This window comes from Rhinopithecus bieti, unplaced genomic scaffold (assembly GCF_001698545.2).
Source record: "Rhinopithecus bieti isolate Rb0 unplaced genomic scaffold, ASM169854v2 scaffold_5273, whole genome shotgun sequence".
Classification (NCBI taxonomy): Eukaryota; Metazoa; Chordata; class Mammalia; order Primates; family Cercopithecidae; genus Rhinopithecus; species Rhinopithecus bieti.
In genome coordinates this window covers 196,007-216,294 of record NW_016805057.1, presented here as the reverse complement: position 1 = coordinate 216,294, position 20,288 = coordinate 196,007, and the positions used below count along the sequence as shown (strand labels likewise).

Here is a 20,288-nt window from a genome sequence, read left to right as displayed (position 1 = left end):
TTTTTTTTTTTTTTTTGTAGAGACAGGGATCTCACTATGTTGCCCAGGCTGGGCTTGAACTCCTGGCCTCAACAGAACCTCTTGCCTCAGCCTCCCAAAGCACTGGGATTACAGGCGTGAGCCACTACACCTGGCACATGCTGCCACTTTTGATACTCACACCAGGAGTATTCTCTTGGGCTGCATAGCAGCATGGCAGAAAGAGTCACAGAACTGAATAAAAATGTGTGCTAGGAAAAGTTTGCAGACTACATTTCAACTACAGTAACATTTTTATAAGGAACAAAAGAGGAAAAATGTGTCTATAATATCCTGACCCCAATTGGCCGGGCACGGTGGCTCACGCCTGTAATCCCAACACTTAGGGTAGCTGAGGTGGGTGGATCATGAGGTCAGGAGATCGAGACCATCCTGGCTAACATGGTGAAACCCCATCTCTACTAAAAATACAAAAAATTAGCCAGGTGTGGTGGCATGTGCCTTTAGTCCCAGCTACTCTGGAGGCTGAGGCAGGAGAATCGCTAGAACCTGGGAGGTGGAGGCTGCAGTGAGCACTCCGTCTCAAAAAAATAAAAAAATAATAACAAAAAACTCCTGGCCTTCCACATCAAATTTTTTATTCTTTGTTTCATTCCAATTCTTGCCAACATATATTTGTACTTATTTATGGCACTGCAATATAGAGTAGCCAGAGACTTATATTCCATATTTTCACATAGAATGATGATAGCTGCATCAGAACATTTTTGCTCTGTTTGTAGATATATGAAGATAAATTTTATTAATTATAATCTATTTTCAAATGAGCTCACACTACTACCTGGCAGTTCTTTTATTCACCTCATTTATTATCTAGTGACCTCTTACAATGGTTACACCAGACACTCTTCACTCTACCCAAACCCACATTTACTACCTCCTGCTCTCCTAAAATTACTTTACTTTTACTTTATTGATGAAATTAAATTAAGAACATCAGGCAGGAGTAGACCCATTTTTTCTCCTTGTCTGTCTCTCAATAACTTCTTCCATATTAATTATTAATGAAGTAAAATTAATTCTTCCCCATTATAAAACACAGAAGGAAAATTGTCTGAAAACTAGAAAGGAGGTTCAAACAAAATCACACACAATCTTGCCACCATAACATAACCATTCTTCACATTTTGTGTAATTTCTTTCACCCCTTTTCCTAAATAATTTTGTATCTTGCCCTCACAGGAGAGTGCTTACGAGTCCGGGCTCTTAGGTTGGACTTTGAATCTCAGCTGCACAACTGAAAAATTGTATGGCCTTGGCAAGTTTCTTACACCTAATCACGTTCCCCTTGAACATCTGGGCTGAAGGCTTTTTACGATTTCTGGGTCTTCATATGTGTTTTTCCTTCTGCCTGGAACATTCTTCCTCTCTCCTTCACCTGTCTACTTCCTTCCCACTTGTCTTTTTCAATTGAGCTCAGCTGAGCTGCTATTTGCTCTGAAGAGCTCTAGTCCCCTTCCTGTCCCTTCAGGGATGCCTCATACTGTCCCCTCCACACCTCTCATCACAATCTATTGTAATTTTAGTTTATTTATTTCTCTCCGTTAGATTGTGTTAAACGTCAGCATCCCAGGAGCACAGGTTCCCACTTTCCCAAACTGGAAACAGAAAGAAGGGCTCTGTTGAGACTATAAGGCAGGGATGCTGGGCACTAGATCCTTGTCACTTCTAGACCTGTGGTATGAGCTGAATTGTGTCTCTCTGGAATTCATATGCTGGAGTCTTAACCCCCAGCACCTCAGAGTGTGACCCTGTTTGGAAAGAGGGTTGCTGCAGATGAAAATAGTTAAGATGAGGTCATGCTGGAGTTGGGTGGGACCTTAATCCAATAGGACTGGTGTCTTTCTAAGAAAAGAAGCATCACAGAGAAACGCAAAGGGGGAAGACAGCCGTGTGAAGTCACAGACACGCAGGAAGAATGCCAAGTGAAGACGGAGGCAGAGACTGGCATGGGGCAGATTCTCCCTCAGAAGAAACCAATCCTGCCAACATCTTGATTGCAAATCTTTAGCTCCTATAACTGTGAGAGAAGAAACTTCTTCTGCCCGGTTTGTCTAGTACTTTGTTGTGGCAGCGCAAGGAAACTAACAGAACCTGATCTGAGAAAAGCATCTGTCTGGAGCAGAAGTTCATCAGCTTTTTTTGCAGAAGACTAGATAGTAAACATCTTAGGCTTCGTTGTAACTACGCAACTCTGCTGTTGTAGCAGGGAAGCAGCTCTAGACAAGATGCAAAGGAATAGGCTGTGTTTCAATAAAACTTTATTTAGAAAAGCAGACAACACGGCAGATCTGGCTCAGAAACTGTAATATGCTGACACTCACTCTAGAGGAATCATTTGGCAGATGACCTGAATGGTAAAGCACAAGACAGTGGCTCTCACACTGGCAAAGGCTCTACTGTGGAACCCTAGCCCTGTACATTCTTATCCATGAATATTCATGAATGGGGCATTTGGTTAGGAAATTGGTTTTATGAAACTATAGGCTTGCTTATCAATTACAAGAATACTCTTATTAATTTTTTTTTGTCTTGCTTCCAATCTGGCACTAGGAGCTTTAAACTACTATTGTACCATATCCAAAATAGTGATGATGAGACTACAATAAGTCCTGAGAAGGAAAGGCATGGATAGTGAAAATGAAATGTTTGCATAAAGGCATGAGCATTAGACTTCACAACCATCCAGCTGCCAGTTGGGTCCTTCCCTCCCGATCTTAGGTTTATTTCTATTTACGTACTTTGCATTGTTGAGTTTCTCATCATCATTCAGATTTTCTGTCTTCAGAAGGTCATAGTTAATGGAACCCGGTTGGATGGCATCAATGAGGTCCAGAACGGGCAGACTTGTACTAATCTTCGGGTCCTACGCAGAGAGAAAGGGAGGATTTCATCAACGTGTCCCAAAGTTACTCCCATTCAGCTCAAAGGAAGTGGGTGGCTTTTTCTTCTTAAATAAGTACTATACACAGCCTGGTCTGGGAAATGCAGCAGTATTCCACATAGCATTTCATATAAACTGTAGTTTCTGTAGGGGCATCAGTAACTTCCCAGAAAACCCACTGTCTACCAACAACTGGTAGTCGTTCTCAAATAATAAATGGAAGGAAGTTAGCACAACTAGAGAAAAACATAAAGTTAAAAAGAGTGGATTGTGTCAACCATATGAAAAAATGCTCGGCATCACTAATCATTACAGAAATGAGGACCAAAACCACAATGAGATACCACTGCACACCATTCAGAAGGGCTATTACTAAAAAGTCAAAAAATAACAGATATCGGTGAGGTTGTGAATGATTATACACTGTTGGTGGGAATGTAAATTAGTTCAGCCACTGTAGAAAGCAGTTTGGAGATTTCTCAAAGAACTAAAAATAAAATTACCATTTGAACCAGCAATCCCAATATTGGGTACATACTCAAAGGAAAATAAATTATTCTTCCAAAAAGACACCTGCATGCTCATGTTCATCACAGCACTATTCATAATAGCAAAGATATGGAATCAACCTAGGTGCCCATCAATGATGGACTAGATAGAGAAAATGTGGTACATATACATCACGGAATACTATGGAGCCATAAAAAAGGATAAAATATGCAGCCATAAAAAAGAATAAAATCATGTCATTTGCAGCAACATGGATACAGCTGGAGGCCATTATCCTAAGTGAATTAATACAGTAACACAAAACCAAATACTGCATCTATTCACTTATAAGAGGAAGCTAAACATTGGGTATATATGGACATAAAGGTAGGAAAAATAGACACTGATGAATACAAGCAGGGGGAGGGTGGAAGTGGGTTAAAGGTGAAAAACTTCCTGTTCAGCACTACTCTCACTATTTTGGTGACTGGTTCAATAGAAGCCCAAATCTCAGCATCACACAATATACCCTCGTAACAAACCTGCAGATGTACTATCTGAATCTATTTTTTTTTAAAGAGTGGGTTGTGTTCATTTTTTAAAGGGCTTCATATAAAAGGAATGTGGGGCTAGTATGACATTTCTTTCGGTACACTATGTGGCCTCTTTTACTTAACCAATTCTGCAACAACTTACTAAGAAGACAGGAGAAAATGAGCCCTGAGTGTTACAAGGAGCAAAAGAATTGCCAAACCTTTCTAAGAGAGAACCCCAGCATTGCTTACCAAATCTTGTCCCCATAAGAACACCCCAGAAGCCACAGCCTAATGTAATGGGCTGGAACAGCAGCTATTTTAGGAAGAGAAGCACCCCTGGACTATGTAACTGGCCACTTCATATTAACAGCTAAGCTACCTATAGATACACTACACTCTACAGCCTCACCCCACAGGTAAAAGGCATTTTCCTCCCATTTGTGGATCATCACATACAATTACTAGCCATGCTCTCAGGAAGTTACTCAAGCTTTGATGTCCTCACCTATAAAATGAGGAAAACAGTAAAGCCAGCTTTACAATGTCAGTGAAGACACCCTGAGATATGAACAAGGAGCCCCTGGTAGCCAGAGCACATTCAATATTTAGAGCTCCTTTCGACTTTGCTTTTCTTTACTGCCTTTCCAAATCTCCTTCTGGAAGAATCTGCTTGCATCAGTGACCAGCATCCACTCCTGACTGCTCAGCTCTCCAGACTGAACAGTAGGCTGGAGATGGAGCAGAGGTGACGGTGATGAGCTCACAGCAGGTGGACACTCCTGCGACAGCCCTGCCCTGACAATATCTTCTGCTACTGCTTGTGGAAAGAGATTTTCATTTTTTCTTGATTTTGAAACGCAGGATGGATATCACGATGAACCGCCTCACCAACCCTGTTAATACAAGTCTGAAGGGGTTCCTCCCCCTAATCCTGACCTTCAAGCTGGAAAAATGTAGTTAAGATGGCCCAGGCATTATGGTGATGTGGATCGAGTGCACAGGTCCCTTGAGGAGGAATCCAGTTAATGTATGAAACATGAGTCAAGACATTTAATGAAGTGCTGCTATTAATAAAAATGGGATTTAGATAGAAGTACACAACTGCTTTTTTACAAAAAAAAAAATCACAAGGGAGATCTTTGAGCATTTTATATGTCACCATTATAATGTTAATCTGAATCATGGAGGTGCCCACATTTTACGAATACTATCATAGTTTATATTACTTTGAAAGAACAATGCCTAAAATCTTGATTCTAAAATCATGGATTTTAAGTGGGAACTAAGCACTGAGTACACATGGACATAAAGATGGGAATAGGCCAGGCATGGTGGCTCACGCCTGTAGTCCCAAAGCACTTTGGGAGGTTGAAGCAGGAGGATCTCTGGAGGCCAGGAATTTGAGACCAGCCTGGGCAACATAGTGAGACCTCATTTCCAAAAAAAAAAAAAAAAAATTGCTGGGTATGGTAGTGTGCACCTGTAGTCCCAGCTACTCGGGAGGCTGAGGCAGGAGGGTCACTTGAGCCCAGGAGGTTGAGGTGGCAGTGAGCCACGATCATGCCACTGTACCCCAGCCTGGGTGACAGAGTGAGACCTTGTCACAAAAAACAGATATAAAAAGTAAAATTAAAAAATAAATAAAATTAAAATANACACTGAAGGTCACTTGAACACATAATGAAAACAATACAGAGAGGCATAGAGCTCAGATGGCCTCTAGCAGAAGACAAAGAAATTTACCTTGAAACTAGAGATGGATGAACTTTTCTCTGCTTCCCTCAACGTTTCATTCACCCAGTTGACAATAATGTCATCATTGACCTTCTGGCCACCGCCAATTTCTTCAAGGATATTCAGTGTATACCTGAACAAAATAAAGAACGCTTTCTGGAGAACAATGGCTAAAGAATTTAATATAAGCAGAAAGTAGTTAAGGATGGAAGTTTTTTTTCAGGTATGTCATAGAAGACAGTCTAGACACCATTACATTTGAGAGAAAAAAAAGAATATATAACAACATTAGTTCCTTTTAGAATAACTTAAGATGTGACTTTATGGCTATTATAATGAAATGTAAAGCAAATACCTCCTTCTAAGCACGATCATTGCTCTGAGCAAAAAGAAAAAGGCAAAGGGAAAAAAATGCAAGGAAAAGCAAATGAAGGAAAAGATTCCAACCTGTGACAACTAAAAAAAATAATTAAAATCAAGAAATGATTCAACATTGGAAAAGTCTGAATAGCCTACATGATAAAGAAAAAGTATAAAATATTTTTTTCCTTGTATAAGTAAAAATGTCAGAAATATGCTGACAAGGGTAATCTTTAGTCTGAAGGTAAGAATTACTTTAGATACCTACTGTTGTCAGAAATGGTTTGTTTGTTGTTTTGGAAGGGTTGGGGGACATTTATTAAGAAGATGTTTTAACCTCTCAAAATTCTATAGAGTAGGCCAGGCGCCAGTAATCCCAGCACTTTGGGAGGCCGAGGTGAGCAGTTCGCTTGCGCTCAGGAGTTCCAGACCTGCCTGGGAAACACAACGAAACCCGGTCTCTACCAAAAACACAAACAAAAAATTAGCTGGACATGGCAGCGCTTGTCTGTAGTCCCAGCTGCTAGGGAGGCTGAGGCAGGAGGATTGCTTGAGCCTGGGAGGCAGAGGTTACAGTGAGTTGAGATAGTGCCACTGCACTCCAGCCTGGGTGACAGAGTAAGACTCTGTCTCAAAAAGAAAAGAAACAAAAAAACAAAAAACAAAAAACCCAAACATTCTCTGGAGCAGAGAAGAGCCACCATTCCCTAAAGCTACTCCCTTCTGAAAGGGAAATACAGGGGAGAAAGCCCAGAGTCGAGGAACACGTGGGCTTGTTGACTTCATGGTTCAGGTTGGCAGGAGGGGATCAAATGACACATGAAAGACCTTCAGAGCTAGAATTGCAGTGTGTGCTTCTCAAACTGAAACTCAAGAATCCTGTGACTGACTCTCATCTGACCAGTCTACCTAAATTCAGGTCACCCTCCACTTGGGTGCTCTAGGATTTTGCTTACATAATCCATTGGGTATCTTCCTCTAGTTACTGCTCCTATGGACAGTACAGTTCTCCCATGACTTTCCAGATGGTTTTCAAATTTAGTCCCTGAAATAAGAGCAATGCCTTGCTTCCTCTAGGTTAAAGCACCTTCCCATTATTGAAGAGAGGAAGGAAAATGGCTTCTGTAACTTTTCTTTATCAAAATTCACATTTAAGTGACGTCCTATCAGTTACACCTCCCAAGTCTCCCTCAAATCACTTAGCTCCTCTTCATTCTCTTTCTCCATCTCACAGAATTTCCTTTCTGAAGTACAGTTCTGGTTTTTTTTTTTTAGAGATGGAGTCTCAGTATGTGGACCATGGCCCAGGCTGGAGTGCAGTGGATATTCACAGGTATGGTCATGGCTCACTGTGTCCCCGAACTCCAGGGCTCAAGCAATCCTCCCACCTCAGCCTCCCCAGTATGGGACGGACCACAGACACATGCCACTGTTCCTGCTTGGTCACGTCATTTAAAGTGACTCGACATGACCCAAAGAATACAGGTTAAGCTCCAGTGTACAGCACACAAGACCCTTTACAATTTGGCTCTAGTGTTCTTTTCCAGCACTTCCCTCCCTGCTTCCTTGCTCATCGTGTGCTACACACACACACACACACACACACACACACACACACACACACACACACACACAAAGACCTATACACATTTCAACCGCACAGAGCCATCAGCAGCTTCCCAGCCACACCTCCATCCTCCTTCTGCCTCCTGCTTCTGGGACTCAGCTGTACTCACTGCCTGGGCCCTCTTCCCTTCTAGTGAATTCCTAATCTTTTGAACAATCCTCAGCTCAAGTATCACTTTTCCAGCTTACACAGTGTATTAATCAGTATTGGTACACTTGCTTCAAACCTGTTTCTTGGAACTTTTGATGGCATTGGCATCCACTGGGTGCCCTCGGACAGGGTCCATGTGCCCTGTTCATCAGAGCTTAGCAGACTGCCTAGCACTACTGGGCATCTAGTAAATGATGGCACAGAGTGGCGGGTGAAATAAATGGAGTGACTTTCTCCCAGGGAAAGCAAGGGGATAATCAAGATGTTTAGTCTGGGCCCAGAGATGGGAACAAATTGCTGAGAAATCATGAGTATAAATGGGATAAGTGCAGATAGATTTTCAAAATATTTCTAGTTCAGAAAAGATCCTCCTTTCAATCTGTTCATAAAGGTTACATTTTATGGCATAACTGGCTTCTTATTTCTGGATAGCATGCATATTAAGTTATTAGCATTTACTGTAACATCTAAGAATTTCTGCCTAATAAATGTCTGAATAAAAAAACGGTAGGTTAGTGCTTGCTTCATTAGGTCCTCTCCATATATAACCTGATGGGACAAACTAAGTTTAATCTTCTGGTAGCTTCTCTTGTCCCAGGACCTAGTTCTCACTTCCCTTCATCAGGAGTTGCAGCCCTGCATTGTCCACATGCTCATATAAACAGCAGCAGTGTTCCTGACCTACCTCCTAAGCCCAGGAACTAAATGGTGCAGAGGAGAACCCCACCTTTACACTAAAGTCTGTCTGCAAGAGTAAAAAGCTACTAAGGAACAGGGAAACTTATAGAGGTATGGCAAATTGTGGAGGCAACTTATTGCATTCTGGGGTTTGACAACAGCCTCTCACAGTGGCACAGAGTTCCAGTGAACACAAGGCAGTCTTTCTGCCGCCTCAAGTGAGATGCAGAGGTTTGAAATGGAATCAGACACCCACTTGTAAGTACAATGATAAAAAAAAAAAAAAAAAAAAAGAGGAAAAAAAACACAAAGAGAAGAAAGAATAGAATTAGGCTGGGCCCGGCACGGTGGCTCATGCCTGTAATCCGAGCACTTTGGGAGGCTGAGGCGGGCAGATCACCTGAGGTCAGGAGTTTGAGACCAGCCTGACCAACATGGAGAAACCCTGTCTCTACTAAAAGTAGAAAATTAGCCAGGTGTGGTGGCGCATGCCTGTAATCCCAGCTATTCTGGAGACTGATGCAGGAGAATTGCTTGAACCCGGAGGGTGGAGGTTGCAGTGAGCTGAGATCACACCATTGCACTCCAGCTTGGGCAACAAGAGCAAAAGTGTCTCAAAAAAAAAAAAAAAAAAGAAACAAAAAAAAAAAAAAAAAAAAAAAAATTAGGCTGGAGCCTCCATTCTAGATAGTACACTAAGCAATTGCTCATCTAAATAAAGATTCAAAGTATAAAACAAAAACTAATTTGGTCTATGTCTTTCTAGATTTTTCCTTTTGAGATAATTACTGCATATCATCAAACCTGCTTCGGGATGACCGTGCTATTAAATGGAGCCCTCCAGACAAGATCTCAGTATTACCAGTGTTTGCAAAATGTGCTGTGCTGAAAAGCTCTTTGTCAAAATGAAACAGCATTATGAGCTCCAGCTTTAGCCAGTTCTTCCTTCAACAAGAGGATTGATGAGGTTTGGATGTGAGACACCACAGGGATGTGATTATTACCTGCTTACTTTCCTGCCTTCCAACACTTGTTTTACTTATTTACTATTTGGAACAAACCATGGTGTTTTGTTTTTGAAGGACCCATCCTGACTTCACCATCCACAGCCTGTTTGACTTGGGGAGAGTTTCCTATTTGTCTGCTTCAGATTCTTTGTTCATTTGTTGGAGTAGAGCTATCATTGCCATGTGCTGGCAGCCTGCTTGCTTCAAGGGTTTTATCTGCAAGTTTATGCATACGGTGTTTGCCAACTGTCCACCCTGAGAATGATTTCCAAGCTACTGAAGGGGAAAGGGAAGTTTAAGTACATATCTCTCATTTGCTCTCATGCGAAAAAATGACAAGCTATTTATTGTCCAGATAAATGACCAAATTAGCAGCACATCAGCACAATTCAGTGAAATAAATTCCAGCTAGAACTGGCTGTAAATTTAATAGATCTTTTAATATATGGCATGCAGGGAAAAAAAATCCCTTCTGGTGCCATTTATATAATTATCAGTCGTTTCTTCTCCTTCTGCAGTAATATATTTCTCTGTCTACTTTCTTAAATGCACAATTCTTGTGTAGTAAACACTCATGAGAAATACGACTTTTTAACCAGGTGGAGATAGCAATAGCAGAGTAGACCTTATTGTGTATGTGCCAGCCATTAAATAGGGTTTTGAGCCACATTTTTATAAAACATTCAAAGATCATATTGCAAGATGTTTTTCAGATATTATCAAATTTAACCCGGAATAGAGCTGGCCTGAGTTTTTTTATTTTTTATTTTTGACACGGAGTCTTGCTCCATTACTTAGGTTGGAGTGCAATGGCATGATCTTGGCTCACTGCAACCTCCACCTCCCAGGTTCAAGCAATTCTCCTGCCTCAGCCTCCTGAGTAGCTGGGACTACAGGCACACACCACCATGCCTGGCTAACTTTGGTATTTTTAGTAGAGATGGGGTTTCACCATGTTGCCCAGGCTGGTCTCGAACTCCTGACCTCAGGTGATCCACCTGCCTCAGCCTCCCAAAGTGCTGGGATTACAGCATGAGCCACCACACCCAGCTGCCCTGCACTTTTTAATCATCAAAAAAGAATATATTAAAGATTATTTAATATTGAAACCCATGAGTCAGTTTAACTGTTGCAACTAAAAGGACTTTTGCTTTGGTTTTTAAAGCAATCAGTATGAATTGCTAATCTGTTATAAATTTAAAACTTGTGGAAGATAATAAAGATAGCTTGGAAATAGCATCTGGAAATACACGGGTGAGAACAGCCCTAAGCAGTTTTCAGTGATGTTCTGGATACATGCAGTAAACTAAAAGATAGGGTTGGAGTTTCTTTAGCTCTGGAGTTTTAGGCATCAGGGGAGCCTTATGACATCCGCCTCCATCATTAAAAAGACCCCAGTTTACAAATGGGTAATGGAGCTCTATACTTAGTAAAGTAAATGTGAATCAGGGAGTGAAATCTTTAATGATCACTTCTGATTATCCTACCTTATCTGGAAATACTGACACAATTACATCCAGAGCCGGCCATTATTAGGATCTGCAGACAGTGTCTTGGAACTAAAGCCGCAGTGCCTAGGCACACCACAAACCTTGCCTTTGCCATTATCTTGCCAGACAGAATGTAATGTGACATGCAGTTTCTAGGGCTTCCTTCCAGGTAGGAAAAAGAATTATGTCACACTAACATAGGCTCTAATGAGGGGATGCAAAATTCCTGCTTTGTCAGAGCTATTAGTATAAGGGGAAAGACTGAAGCATTTACAAGTAAATTATTTTATTACTTACAGAATTCCTATCTAAAAGTCTTCCCAAGCTTATGATTTTGTACCAAAATTGTTTCTTTTTCTTATAATCTATTTTCTGTTTGCGTATCTTCTTATATTCTATTTTTGTTTAACTAATATCACCCTATAATTCTCACATTAGTCAAGCTTATATTCAGTTCCAAAACGTTTCTAAAATTCTCTATGACAGGAACTTCCATTTCTGGCCATGATGGAATAACAGGAACCACATTTAAACACCTCTAATACACTGAAAAACATACGAAACAATGTTGTTCAGACATCAGACAATAGGAAGCACAGGACAGTGGCCCCTGAAAAGAAGAAAACAAAGTGAGCCTTAAGATTTTCCCAGCATGGAAAAAGTTTCCAAGCTGCAGCAGAGGAGGAGAAAACCCAAACAGAGCATGGCCATCCTCTTGAGTGGAGGAAACAGGAATGAGAAATGAAGGAAGCCCAGGTGCCTAGAATTTAAGGGGAAGAATATCAGAGCGGTGAGAACTGTATCGAGAGAAGAGAGTCATTCAGAAAGAAAGCTTCAGCGGCCTTCAGAGGGTTTCCCTCAGTCTTCAGCTGAGGACTGCTCAGTGCACATGTGTGAAGAAACTACTAGAGGCTGCGGGGAAAACCCTCCAGAAATGAGCTGGCAGAGCAATCCTTGGGGCTCACACAAGGCTGGAAATAATTTGTTCCCACCAGCTGGAGTGGAAAAATTTCCTAATACATGAGCATCAAGTAAAGTACTCAGAAGACTATTTTCTCATTACTAACAAGCAAAATGAGCTCTAGATTAATTAAGCTTAAAAGTAAGTCTCAAATGGATCAAACTGTATTTAAGTAACTTAAGTCTATCCCAGGATAAAATTTAAGAATATTTAAAGGAATACAGAAATATCCAGTACATAGCAAGGTCAAATTCATGATATCTGACATATAATTAAAACATTAGCAGCATCTAAAGAAGCCAAAAAATATGACTCATAATGAAGATGAAAATAAATTAGTAGAAACAGATCACAAAATAAGTTACTGTCATTATTTTCTGTATGTTCAAGAAGGTAAAGGAAAGGACAGATATGGGAGATATAAAAATGACTCAACATTTCTATACATGGAGACGATAATATCCAGGTTAAAAAACATATACACTGGATGGAGTTAATGGAACATTAGACACACACACACACACACACACACACACACACACACACACACACAAAAGAGATTAGTGAACTTGAAAACATAGCAATACAAGTTATCCAAAATGAAACATAGAGAAAATAAATAAATAAAGCATCAGTGAGCTTAGGGACAACTTTGAATGATCAAATATACACACACTTGGAATCCCCCAGAACCAGGGTTGGTGGGTACAGAAGATAGATTTGAAGAGATGAAAGTTAAGTTTTCCAAATTTGATGGAAAGTATAAACCCATAGATCCTATAAGTTAACAAACGTCAAGCATAAGAAACAACAATGGGGCTGGGCACGGTGGGGTGGCACGCCTATAATCCCAGCCCTTTGGAAGGCCAAGGCAGGCAGATCATTAGATCAGGAGTTTGCGACCGGCCTGTCCAATATGGTGAAACCTCGTCTCTACTAAAAATACAAAAATTAGCTGGGCATGGTGGTGTGGACCTGTAGTCCCCGCTACTCAGGAGGCTGAGGCAGGAGAATCACTTGAACCCAGGAGGTGGAGACTGCAGTGAGCAGAGATCGCATTACTGCACTCCAGCCTGGGTGACAGAGCAAGACTCTGTCTCAAAAAAACAAACAAACAAAAAAACAAGAAACAACAATATACATCATAATAAAATTACCTAAAACCTGTAATAAAGAGAAATCTTAAGCCAGAAAAGAAATACTACATACAAGCAAACAAAGATAAGAATGACAATAGATTTCCTCTTGGAAACAATGTGGGCCAGAAGACAGTGAAACTATCTTTAAAATACTGAAAGAAAAAACTATCAACTTAGAATTCTGCACTCAGAGAAAAAAATCTTTTGAAAATGAAATAGACATTTTCAGACATACAGAAGCTGAAATCATTCATCACCAGCAGACTTGAGCTATTAGAAATATTTTAGGTAGACAGAAAATGATACCAAATGGAAATCTTAATCTATAAAATAGTAGGAAGAGCACTAGAAATAGTAAATATGTAGATAAAGATAGCATAATTTCAACTTTATTTAAAAAGTCCCTTTAAAAGTAATTGTTATTTACACAGATCAGTTGAAGTAAAAGGATGGTAAAAAGATATGCCATGCTGACCACTAATCAATAGGAAGCCTGTAGAAGCAATAGTAGCTATTATCTATTAATGTCAGAAAAAATAGATTTCAGAGAAAAGAATATTAGTAGGCATAAAGAAGACTACTTCATAAGGACAGAGGGATGATTAAATCAGAATGAAACAACAATCTAAACTGTTTATGAACCTAATAACAGAGTTTCACGATACTTGAAACAAAAATGGACAGAACTGAAACAAAAAGCAGAAAGGTAAAAGTGCTTCTCTGGTTATTAAGATTAGCTTAAAACATACATTTACTGAATTAACTCATACTGCTAAAATTTGCTAATATTTTTCCAGGTAAAGAATGCGTTCAAGAAAAAGCCACTTCCATAAGCTATACTACCTTCTCATTAGCTGCCAAATTAAGGCCAATGTGAGAGTGCGGTTTCCTTCATTGAGATCTTGTCCACCGATGCCAACCAGCGAGAACTTCGCTTGATTCTTCCCCAATTCTACCGCATAGTTACAATTCTCAAGCTGAATGAGCAGAAAGGAAAACAATTTAACGTCACCATCTTGATTATGATAAATATCAGATAAATAATAAAAATAAAGATAGAAATGAAATAAATATGGTCAGACTGAATGACTTCTCAAGTCTCAACTGGTTCTGCAATTCTAGGATTCAAAAGTAAAGAATTTTTCATCTTTCCTTAGAAACCCCTCACTTTCATAAAAAAAATTCATAATGTGGAAAACCGAAATGAATTCCTTATTATGAATATGTTCACTGCTATATCACACTACATAAATGGAGGGCCATCCTTAGTTACCTCCATGTGATATTTCTAAAATAGAGGCCGGGCGCGGTGGCTCACGCCTGTAATCCCAGCTCTCAGGGAGGCAGAGGCGGGAGGATAGCTTGAGCCCAGGAGTTCGAGACCTGCCTGGGTAATACAGCGAGACCCCGTTCTCCACAAAAAGGAAAAAAAAAAAAAAAAAAGACAAAAAAAAAATATTTCTAAAATAGGTGAATTCACAGAGATTGACATGGAAAATCTGGAGTCTCCATCCTCTGCACACATAGCAAACGGACATGTGAACAGATACTCCTGCAGCTACGCATGGATCATTAACAGTCACAGCAATAAGAAATGCTGAGAAATGGCTGTGTCAACCCTGTTGTTTCAAAACAATGTTCCCACTGTGTTGACAGTCAACAAACTATTTGAACAAGTCAAGCTGTCAGAACAAAGCTCCAATTCTTTAGAAATTAGAATAAAGATCCTGCTGAGGGAAAAAATCCCTGTGGCTCTCTGCTTGCTCTAATTATCTTAATTAGAATTTTTGCATGATAATGTTTGAAGACATCCAACATGGAATTATAAATAAGTAATCGACTGAAATAATGGACACGCTTTAATAAACCTATTCAGGTTTCTGATTGCTGTACTAGAATTTAATTTCTGGATAAACATTGTTTGGCTGCCTTATAAAGTATTTAGAACGCTCTTGCAGGCTATGACTTTGCCTGCCTGCTGCAACATCAGAACCATCATTGTTTACCTTCTTCATATTGCCTCCCAGTTTGGGGTATGGCGGTTTGTTTACTCTGTTCCAGTCAACAGGAACTTTAATCTTTTCATAGAGCTGGAAGATGACCAGGGCATCTGATAAGTCACTGAACAAAACAAACACAAAAGGATTCTCAGAAATCCCACATTTATTCAGGGCCTACAATGGGCCAGACACTTTCTTACATATTAGTTTAGAGAATATTCACAACAACCCTGCACACTGGTAGTCATAGCTCCATCTATAGAGGTGAAGAAACCATGACTCAGAGAGACTGGGGGACTCACTCCTCCCAGGTGTGAGCAGCTATGCCCTTCCATCCAACACATGCTGCCTCAGGAAAAGAAAGAGCACGCTGGTGATGAAATCATCTGTACACCAAACCCCTGCAACACGCAATTCACCTATATAACAAACCCGCATATGTACCCTTGTACCTAAAGGTTTAAAAATTGTAAAACTAAGTAAATGTAAAAGAAATGTTAAAAAAACAAAATGAAGATGGCTTTAACAAGTGGCGTAGGAGACACTTCACCACAAACTTAACATCTGTTGTTTTGCCTGCTTGTGAGCAGATTATACGTATGATCACTTATGACATAGAGTAAATGTTTCATTTTGTTGAGGTACGATTTACATATTGAGCACACAGTGAGACTGATGTATGTAGGTGAGTTTTTCAGCTGAATAGCCAACATCTGAAGCTCAACTTGGCACTTTTCCCCTTCCATCAAGGTATGCACATTTTGTGAAGAGAATGCACATCATGGTGGTATTTGGAATCCTATGGCTCTTTCGAGGTCTCTGTCTTACATTAGAATGAGTTCCCAAATATTCCTACCTGTACAAATGATTGACTCGAGGGTTAACACCCAGAGAGTTCATCCAGTTCCTAAATGTCCGCTCTTCTCTCGTCTCACCTAGATGAAGGAAGACGGGTTATCTTTTGGGATGGAAGAAAACATGCCTTTTTTTATGACCAAAGTTTAACTAAAGAGGATGCAATAAAAACTGAAAATAGAATGAAAGAAAGAAATATAATAAACCCTATTGGATTTGGATGAGGGTTCTTATACGGTGTTAATTTTTCTTTTCCATTTCAATTCCACATGTATTTCTACAGCATCTATTAGTAGTGTGTGGAATCCTGTGTGGGGTAGCCGTTCAGTTGGCTCTCAAAGGCTTACCTTCTTGCTGGAAAAAACAGGACTTTTAGGCATCAAACAGAGATCATACAAGCTACAGAACTCACTTAGGAGATAGATATACCTGTTATTTGAGTTGAGACAGGGAAAAGAACAGTATGGACTGAATTTGGAGGGGGCAGAATTTGAACTTGCCCTTGGATAGCTAGCAAAATCTGGATCAGAAAAAGGAAAGAGTAGAGGATTTGGGGAGATAGCAAGGGGTGGGAGTAGAAGACAGTATAAATATGCATATAAAGGGAGCAACAGGCAAGGTCTCTATTAAGAATATCAGGAACTGGTTTGGTCAGGGGTCTATACTGTACAGCCCAATGAGATAACCCTATCTGGAAGAAGGAGTCAGAATTGGAGATATTATTTATTTATTTATTTATGTTTTTTGAGACAGAGTCTCACTGTCTCCCAGGCTGGAGTGCAGTGGTGCGATCTCAGCTCACTGCAAGCTCCGCCTCCCGGGTTCACACCATTCTGCCTCAGCCTCCCAAATAGCTGGGACTACAGGTGCCCACCACCATGCCCGGCTAATTTTTTGTATTTTTTTGGAGAGACAGGGTTTCAATCTTTGGATACCAGGTAGCACATTTTAGTTGACCTATTAGACAATGGCAGTCATTATGGCTTTGTAAAATTACTACAATACATTCTTGAGCAAGGCAGAGATACAATAAAATCAGTACTGGGATGTGCCTGGCAGCAGTGTGCAGAATCACTGAAAGGCGATATGCATTTGAATTAAACACGGCAGAGGGCAGAGTGTTTGACATTAGCATGTGGGATACACTCAAACATTTGATAAATGGAGGCTCCAAGATCCATTAAAATAATTGGTGTATGAGGTAATGAGTTTGGAAGAGCAGAAAAGAAATGTAACAATTGAGAAAATGTTCCAAAGGAAGATTATTAGAATTTGCTGATTTAGTGGATGTAGGGATGAAGGATAGGAAGATACAGTAGGATCCAAGGTCTTTAGTTTTGGTGACTAAAGAAAAACAAATGGTATGATTAATAGAAATGGAGCATTTCTAAAAGAGGGCAAATGGGATGGGAGGTGGGCTGGAAAGGCAATGGTTGGGGGTGGGAGGGAAAATAATCAATTCTGCTTTGCATATGCTGCACCTCAAATGATAGCCAAGGACCCAAACAGGAATATTCTAGAAGCAGCTGAAATGGGTGATTAGTGGGCTGGATATATAGATTTGGGAGTCAACAAAATGCACACAACCCCCTGACCATAATTCAGCAAATGACACAAATGCAGGAGTGTGGAAGCACGATTATGCTGCATTTCTAGTGAGAGTAAAGTGCTGTGGAAAAGGATCAACTCATACTTCAGATCTGAATCTCCTTGCTTGCGTGACATTCATTTAATATTAATCGACCTTTTTGTCTCAATATTGGGACTAGTTCATGACTTTTTAAAAAAAATCAAGTAAACATCTCTGGCACCTCTACCTGGTAGAATCTAATTAAAGCTATATACTTTTGTTGAATCTTAACAAAAGCATTAACTTAACAAATCTTAACAAAAAGCATTAACATGAGCATTAACATGAAAAATACAACTGTTAGGGATTCTTCCTCAAAATACTTTTCTGTACCTCCCATAAGAAACAAAACAAACCAAAACTCAGTAAGCATATCCCGGCATACATTAGATATCATTTTTTGATAATGAATGGTGGCAGTTTCTTGCCTCTAGGAATCAACACAGTCCATTAAGTACATAAATTATCTTTTTGAAACTCCGGATTTATTTCATCTAATAATTAAATGCATTATCTTTCCTAAAACATTTAATTCTGAGAATGGATGAAGTCTTTGTATAATGGACGTGATATAATGGTATTTAATTACTCCTGCTTGGCTGAAATTGACTTGATGAATCTATTTATTCTCTTCGTTGCATACCAGAGAATTAATGGCCTGTTTGCATGTGCAAATAGTTTATATTTGCTTAGGAAGTGAGTTTGAATTGCCATTGAATTAGAATTGTGAGTGCCTTTCCCCATCTTAAGCAAGTAGTTTGCAGTTACCTTCAAGAGCCCCCCAGTCAATGTCCTGGTTCTCTGGTTTGTGCAGGGCAGGGTATCTGTTAAAGAGGTTGGCAATAAAAGCCAAGTTCAACTTGGGGTTCCCTCGGACAACATCTGTGGCTGTGACAAACTGCCGGCAGCCCAGCCTCTCCGCCTGCTGCAACATGCATTCTGCCCTCTGGATGTCATCCTTCTCCTGCAATGCAAAAGGATGTCTCAGGGCTGGGTCAAGACTCTCCACGCACAAAGCAGATTGCATAATGTGAAAAGAAATGGGAATCTCACTGAAACCATTAGTGTCTATCTCAGGCAGACACTTAATAACAGCACATTGTTGCCTACACGCACCTGCACCAAAATCAGAAAGTCACAAGTAAAAGGAATCTCAGAGGTTAAGTAACGAAGGTCTCTCATCTCTATTATCAAACTATTTCAGATGAATGGTTGGTTGCCCTGTTTCAAAAGAGATGCAGTAGATTCCGAAAATTTATCATTTGAGTTTACCTTAATTATTTCCAACCATTAAGATTCCTTTTTATTTTTTTCTTGCGCAGATGTCATGAGATTGTCTATCAAAAAATTTTATTTATTAATTTATATTCCCATAACCAGTTCACAAAAGATATTTACACTTGCCAATAAGAGCATGTGATTAGCATATCCACCATCTCCACATTGAGTTGGTATACTTGCAACTCAAACAAAATAAATTTTATCAGTTAACCTACATATTGTTATTGATAAATACATAATATCAATTTTATTTTTGCAGACTTCAGATTTTGAACCACTCAATGTGCTCAAATAATTCTAGAGAATCTCCAGCCATTTGTAAGCGACTCTTAAAACAACACGAAAATTTTGTTGAAATATGGCCCACTGTCCTTAAAGTATATGAAACCACCAATTTTCAGAAAACGAGACTTTAAATTGGGATTATTTCTCAATATGACACTTTACTAGGCCGGGCGCGGTGGCTCACGCCTGTAATCCCAGCACTTTGGGGGGCCGAGGCGGGCGGATCACGAGATCAGGAGATCGAGACCATCCTGGCTAACACGGTGAAACCCCGTCTCTAGTAAAAATACAAAAAATTAGCCGGGCGTGGTGGCGGCGCCTATAGTCCCAGCTACTCATGAGGCTGAGCCAGGAAAATGGCAGAATGGCGTGAACCCGGGAGGCAGAGCTGGCAGTGAGCCAAGATCTTGCCACTGCACTCTAGCCTGGGTGACAGAGCGAGACTGTCTAAAAATAAAAAATAAAAAATAAATGACACTTTACTAGATAACACTACACACTATGCATTTTATGAGCTTTACTTCTCATTTACTTTTACTCTACTTCTTATTAGGAATCAGTTGACTTCAATATGAACTCATTGGATTTAACTCCAATGATATTAAATGAGGCACACAAACAGGCAAAGTGACTTCTCAAGATCAATATTAAAGTGGTGGCATAACAGGTTTCATTATAACATTCAGACCCATGTGGGGTTATAGAGTCTTCTAAAAGATGAACGTATACAGAAGTGCCTAGCATGCTGGATGGTGTTTAATTATTATTGGTTTCTTTCTTTAATGTTGTATTTCCAGATTCAGTTTTCATCAATTATTATCCCAAACTGCCCACAGTTTTACAGTTTTAACAGGGCTTTAGGCAGAAATGCCCAGTCATGGAACTCCAGAGTCAGAGCCACACAGGGCAACGGAACTGCCAACATGAAAGCAGCATCATGTTCTCCAAACACAACCGGGACCTGGCCTTACCCGCAGTCCTGACATGTCAATAACAACAGCAGGAATGCCTTCTTCATCTCCTTTTGGAGCCACCTGCTCAAGCAGGTGGTAATAAGCTTTTGAGTCCTGTGAGAAATTAAGAAATTCCAATTTCAAAATAGCACAGCTAATTACATACTTAGCACAACAATGATTTCCCAAA

The 20,288-nt window shown here is 40.0% G+C and overlaps 1 protein-coding gene across 2 annotated transcripts in view; it reads right to left on the bottom strand.

Moving 5' to 3' along the window:
- LCP1 (lymphocyte cytosolic protein 1) overlaps nucleotides 1-20,288 on the bottom strand; it is a 71,989-nt gene that overhangs the window by 2,545 nt on the left and 49,156 nt on the right. For both annotated transcript variants that reach the window (XM_017870954.1, XM_017870955.1), the window contains 7 exons: nucleotides 20,117-20,212; nucleotides 18,348-18,543; nucleotides 15,951-16,029; nucleotides 15,101-15,215; nucleotides 13,938-14,071; nucleotides 5,692-5,815; nucleotides 2,781-2,905 (listed from right to left, as the gene is read on the bottom strand). In XM_017870954.1, coding sequence (XP_017726443.1) covers nucleotides 2,781-2,905; nucleotides 5,692-5,815; nucleotides 13,938-14,071; nucleotides 15,101-15,215; nucleotides 15,951-16,029; nucleotides 18,348-18,543; nucleotides 20,117-20,212 — 869 coding nt within the window. The remainder of the gene's footprint in view (nucleotides 1-2,780; nucleotides 2,906-5,691; nucleotides 5,816-13,937; nucleotides 14,072-15,100; nucleotides 15,216-15,950; nucleotides 16,030-18,347; nucleotides 18,544-20,116; nucleotides 20,213-20,288) is intronic.